This window comes from Desmodus rotundus, chromosome 2, assembly GCF_022682495.2.
Source record: "Desmodus rotundus isolate HL8 chromosome 2, HLdesRot8A.1, whole genome shotgun sequence".
NCBI lineage: Eukaryota > Metazoa > Chordata > Mammalia > Chiroptera > Phyllostomidae > Desmodus > Desmodus rotundus.
In genome coordinates this window covers 53,071,730-53,077,729 of record NC_071388.1, presented here as the reverse complement: position 1 = coordinate 53,077,729, position 6,000 = coordinate 53,071,730, and the positions used below count along the sequence as shown (strand labels likewise).

Below are 6,000 nucleotides of genomic sequence, written 5' to 3'. Positions count from 1 at the left end.
GGCTTTGTTTGGTTGGGGAGGAAAAATCTCACATGTGAGAGAGGTTATAATTCAGGAATTGGCTTTTTGCACTTAGAAATGTTGCTGATGTCAGGCGATCTGTTTTATTATCTACAATTCACCAATTACTCAGCTAAAGAAGGCTTGTTTGAAACGAGAAGATCCTGAGTGAAGATTGCAGAATCACTGCTTAGAGGCTTGTCCCGCTTGGAATGTAATTTCGTGGAGGTAATGATTTTAAGACAGTGAGAGCCATGGTGAAACTGCACTGGAGTTTGAAAAGCGACAGGGCTGCTTTAAGGGAGAAACAGGAAGTTGAAATGAGAAGCCGCCGTGAGAACACCAAGCCAGGCAGAATGCTCTAAGTGGCAACTTAAGTGGCAGTGTGTACTTGCAAATCCTCAGGCAGCTGGGCTGTCATAGGGGAATCTGACAAAATAGCCCTTTCAGGTGGATAGCCCTTTAGGGTTTTATCTGAAGACTCCTAAGGAGCTGGGGATGGAGAGGCAGCAGAGACTCCTGGCAGGGAAGGATGAGTATCAGTTTCAACACCAGGGAGCGGTGGAGCTGCTCGTCTTCAATTTCCTGCTCATCCTTACCATTTTGACCATCTGGTTATTTAAAAATCATCGCTTTCGCTTCTTGCACGAGACGGGAGGAGCGATGGTGTACGGTGAGTGCAGACATTGCAGGGTGGACGGGAAACTTGTTGCTTGGGAAACTAGAGACTCGTGCTCAGATGGCAAAGTACCGAAACTGGAGAAAATGTGCCAATTGAGAAGTCAATAGGTTGGTGAAAGGTGCTGCAGCAAGACGAACGCTCATCTGTTTGCAGGTGAGCTGTGGGAAGTTGCCTTGTCACCCCATAAATGTTGCTGTCATGTTCTCAGGCGGACATCTCGAGTCTGTTGACAGCTGCAGGGTCATCATCCTGTGAGGAGTCAGACCAGAGCTGTTTGAAATGATAGACACTGGGAAGGATGTTTGCAGTCACAAGAGGGACCCAGGGCATTAGAAAGTTCAAGTAGTCCTGGATGGTGTGGCTCAGTGGATTGAGTGCTGGCCTGCAAACCCAAGGGTCACCAGTCTGATTCCTAGTCAGGGCACATGCCTGGGTTGCTGGCGAAGTCCCCAGTAGGGGGCGTGCAAGAGGCAACTACACATGGATGTTTCTCTCCCTCTCTTCCCTTCTCTCTAAAAATGAATAAAATAAAAATCTAAATAAAAGGTTCTAAAAGTAGCATCACAAAAATGTCAGAAGTAAATCCTCTTAACTAATTTTCAAAAAGAAAACTTGCAGAAATGTACCCCACTCCTCCTATTGGAATAATTGTCTCCCAATCCATTTTAATTATAGGAGCAATGTTTTATCTTTTAGTATATAAGAGATTCTTTGTGCAGTACTTTTATTTCCTGGCCTGATTTTAGATTTTCTAATTTGTAATTATTGTCATTATTAGTATTATTTGGTATGTATCTTGGGGGGGGGGATGTGGAAATGCATTTGTTTAGCATTTTAAACTCTCAAAGTGGTGCTCTACCTGGGTAATTTACAATGTCGTTCCTTTCAGAATTAAATGTGACAGAGATTATCCAGGCCATACCCTCATCTTTTAAAGTACAATCCAAGACACCGGTGGTTTAAAAACTGATCTTATTGATGAAATAGTTCACTTTACCACTTTTATCTCAGCCTGATAATGAATAGGCACTTTGAATACAAGGGAAACAGGTGAAGCATTGCTATAATTCATAGCAAAGAATATAGTTTTACTATATTTTACTTCCCTCATTTGGGAAGCCCTGAAGCCTTTAATACGGTTGAAGTTCCGGGAAGGGGATCAATGGGCATTTTATGTGCTAACCACACGATGTCTGGATGATAACAATGTATAGTCATGAGTGGAGACCATAAGAACCGCCTTGCCTAACTGGATCCCACTGTGAGACACTTGAGCAGGCGGCAGAAATTCTGGGCTAAGCAGTGTAATTCCTTTCAGGAGACTGATAAGCTGACCCATTCAGAGCGCAGAGTTAAATTTCTTTGTATTGAGGGTCTTAAATCACATAACAAAACTCTCACCTGAGGGGGGAAAATCACAGTGAGGTTGAAGAGAAATAGTCAAACAGAAAGGAAGTGATGTTGTCAGATGTCAAGCCAGGGGCTCCAGTTACTTGCCCTTCTCTATCATCAATGGTCCAGGATCTTTCTCTTGAGTTGGCTAATAAATAATCAATGAGGATGTGGGATATAATTTGCAAAGCCAGAGACAATGTAATTCTTGGCATTAAATTAAAGGACTATATATGGTTTAGCAAAGCAATGCAGATTTTTAAATTACAAATCTTTATTAGAAGAAAAGATTTCTTCATAGCCCTGCATTTGATTGAACCAATTTCAGCTTACCTATTATGTTGGCCAAAAAGCCCGTTACGTTTTTTCCGTAAAATAAAAGACATGTTTCATTTTTCACCAATAACTTTATTGATTTGGATGTTTTGAGTATGTCAGCTATCTCCTGATATTGGCTTCTAGTGGGTAGAGACCAATGGTGCTGCTAAGCATCTTCCCATGCATAAGACAGCCTCACAGCAAAGAATTATTTGGCCAAAATGTCAATAGTACCAAGAAACTGTGCAAACCACTTTTAACACGTTCAATCAGTCACAGCACCTTCTCCACACACTGCAGAAATCTTTTTTTTTTTGCTTTTCAGGTGTGTTTTCATCTTTATTGAAAAAATAAAGCATAATATGCCGAAGATGTTGCATATCTTCTTCCATTTGCAATATTAAAATGGCTGCACAAAATTCACCAATTTAATAATTTTTTTTTTTAATGCACGCTGATATGACAGCTATCACAATGCAGTCTAACAGAATTGTCTTGAGTGAAGTTAAAGACAACCGAGTGCTACTAGAACCATCGTATGGAAAAAACGTGATGGATTTTTTGGCCAACCCAATATGCTAGCGATACTGTTGTGTAAAACTTTTGATTAAATTTAGAGACTTACTGAAGTTAAAATATACTTAGTACGATAAATAAATGTAACTTTTATTTTGAACCTGGAAATTTTCAGATTACCTTTAACCCTCAAAAACTGCATGACATACTTTTAAGTTGTGGTTGAAGTTACAAAATAGTAGCACATTGGACAATACTTGAAATAGCATTTCTCTAAGTTGATAATATTAAGGCAGTTTGGGCTTAAAGTTTATGAGGGTTAGATTGAGTTGAGCTGTCTGATTTTTATCTTTCCACAATTTTTTTCTTTCACGATTTTTTGATGTGAAAGTTATTGAAAGCAGTTTCTGAAATAGTGCCATGTAAAAGGATCATAAAATTGTGTGGACATTACTATTCCACTGCTCGAATTTTGATTATTCTTGAGTTGTCTTGAACTGTATTAATCAATGAAAAGACTTTTATTTTAGTGTTGTTTAATATTTTTTGTTGGCATAGAGTTGAAGTTGTTGGAAGTTAAGGGGCTCTTAGAGGTTATCTTCGCCAGTCCTCTCATTATACAGAGGAAGAAAATGAATCTCAGAGAAGTGAAGTAACTTCCCATAAACTGAATAGCCACTCGTGCCAGGGGTCCTGTGCTTTTACTCATCCGCGTGTCTAATGAGTTCATGTTCATCTTAAAAGCGCTCTCACTGATAGTATCTGAAAATAGTCCATATGGATGGCATTAGTGGCTTCTTTTATTTCTTCCCTAGGGATGATCTAAATGTTATATCTCACGTGTTTATTAGGGAGTTTGTGTCAGTGACGTAATAAAATAGTCTGAAGCTGCAACAGTGGGATGAGATAGGACTTTCTAACAAACACTTCCAAATGATACAGGGAAAGGAGATGCCAAGTGAATAAATTGCTCAGTAGCAATACATAAATTTGAAATTCATAGATTGGGAAGTAGCCTTAGAGAGCGTAAGTCCAACATCCTCATTTCAGGGAGAGAAAACCAAGACTTATAGAGGTGAAGGTCATGTAATTAATTAGCTGCTGAGCTGGGATTCAACCTCCTGTCTCTAAGAGATGCCAAAGTTATTTTAAAATAAGTCGATTCTCTCAATGATCCTTCTGGGGAGAGGCTGTCTGTGAGATCCAGATGCATCCTCATGTTGTTTATGCTTTCAGTCAGATAGTTTCTAGTTTCTAGGAAGTCCAAGAGTAAAACTTCAGAATAAGACTAGATAAAACCCTTTATCGTTAAGGATGGAACTCGTAGTTCTTGCTGGAGTCCTACCAGGATCCTGAGGATAATCAGTGGGGAAGAAGAGAGACAAAACTGTGGTGACAATTTAAACCTAAAAACATTTTTTTAAGGAGATGAACATTTGAGAGTAAAGTGCAACTCAGTCATCGCCGTCCTACACGTAGATACATGTAATGAACCACCTTCTAAGATTTTGCAATTCCGTACCTAATGCTTACCAAAGAGTCTGGCTAGTAGTTCCTCCGCTGGGCCGTATACTGCTCCTGCCCTCTTCACCTTTTTGTATACGTGTCATTTTCCTCTGTATCAAGAGCCATAGAAAACACTGAATTTTCTGTAATATCTCAGTCCAGTCTGCCCTCTGCCTTCCTGCTGGTGTTCTGTTGATATGTTTCAAATACCCTTCAGAAGTTATAATAGATATTGATGCATTTTATCAATATGCTGGGGAATCCAATTAAAGCACTCTAGGGGTAGGGCCTTAGGAAATGAGCAGTTAAAGTAGAAGGAGAGAAAAAGCAATCATTTAACTGCTTTTTTACTTAGTTAGAAACAATTTCCAATTTGTTAAACTTAAAATATGTGTTGTTTAATTCGACTCTGTTCTTTGGAGATAAATCTGCTATTCCAAATACAAATAATCCTCTATGTGAACAATAGCTTTTCTCTGGGTATTAAGGGCCACAGGAGGTTTTTAAAAATTGGTGGCAACATTCTCAAAATATTTTGGCCTTGCCGGGCATGCAACAAGTCATTGAGTCTCATGACGTTCTATGGCTCTCACTATTTCAGACTCGAAGGATTAGAGTCTATAATTGATTTAAAATATACATCATGGTGATATTCATTTAAGTTGGACTAAAAGCTTAAATGACGATTAATGGTCAAAGTATTGATTGACAGCAGCTGGTGCACTTAGCGCTGCTCACTTGGGGCCCGGTATCCCCTGCTCTTGTTCCTAAAAGAAAAATCGCTCATTCCCTGAAAGCATTAAGAGTTCCATTACACACCACTCGGGCTCCCATATTTTGTAGGCCATTCATAATGCCATGTACTTGAGGGCTGGGAGCTGCGTTTAGGGACAGAGCAATGCGAACCTCTTAGAATTCTACCTTCTAGTTCATGGCCTTACGATATACCACATGGACTCTGACTTTTGTGGAAATTTTGCTTGTTATTTAGTGGGCAGAAATGAAATTTTAAGCCACAGAGTTTATATTTTTAATTCCTTAAACTATGTCATATTAAACTATTAATTCTATCTGATCCTTAAGAGTATACTTACCAGTTTAATAGGGCCAATTTAGTTCATTCGGCAGTGTGTTTTCAAGATTTAAAGAAAATAGAGTCACATAGTGAATCAGCAAGGTTTTAAACACTTTCTCAAAAAAAAAAAAATCCTAAGACATCCATTTCATCTTAGCGCTGCTCAGAGGTCCCCAGGACAAAATCAGCTGTTGGACGTGTGTGACTCTCCCCTGCTGACTCATCTTCCCTGCCTCAGTCTAGCCCCGCCTCCCTTGACTGCCAGGCCTTCAGGACAGGCTTAGACTACATCCTGCCCTTCCCACTGCCTGGAAGGTCCTCCACTAGGTGTTCTACTAGTTCAAATGTGCATGCTTTATGGAGGAAGCATTGGATCCTCCTTTGGGAATTTGAGTTTTAAATCCTGGTGATTTTTTTTTTTCCTGTAGCTAAACCCATTACTTCAGGCTAGTGACTTAGCCTCTGGCCTTACTTATCGTGTCTGTAAAATGAGGAAGAAAGGATATAGGTA

The 6,000-nt window shown here is 39.6% G+C and overlaps 1 protein-coding gene across 1 annotated transcript in view; it reads left to right on the top strand.

The window, feature by feature from the left end:
- Positions 1-270: 270 nt before the first annotated feature.
- SLC9A9 (solute carrier family 9 member A9) overlaps positions 271-6,000 on the top strand; it is a 520,093-nt gene continuing 514,363 nt past the window's right edge. The window contains exon 1 of the mRNA XM_024556352.4: positions 271-673. Coding sequence (XP_024412120.2) covers positions 499-673 — 175 coding nt within the window. The 5' untranslated portion in view covers positions 271-498. The remainder of the gene's footprint in view (positions 674-6,000) is intronic.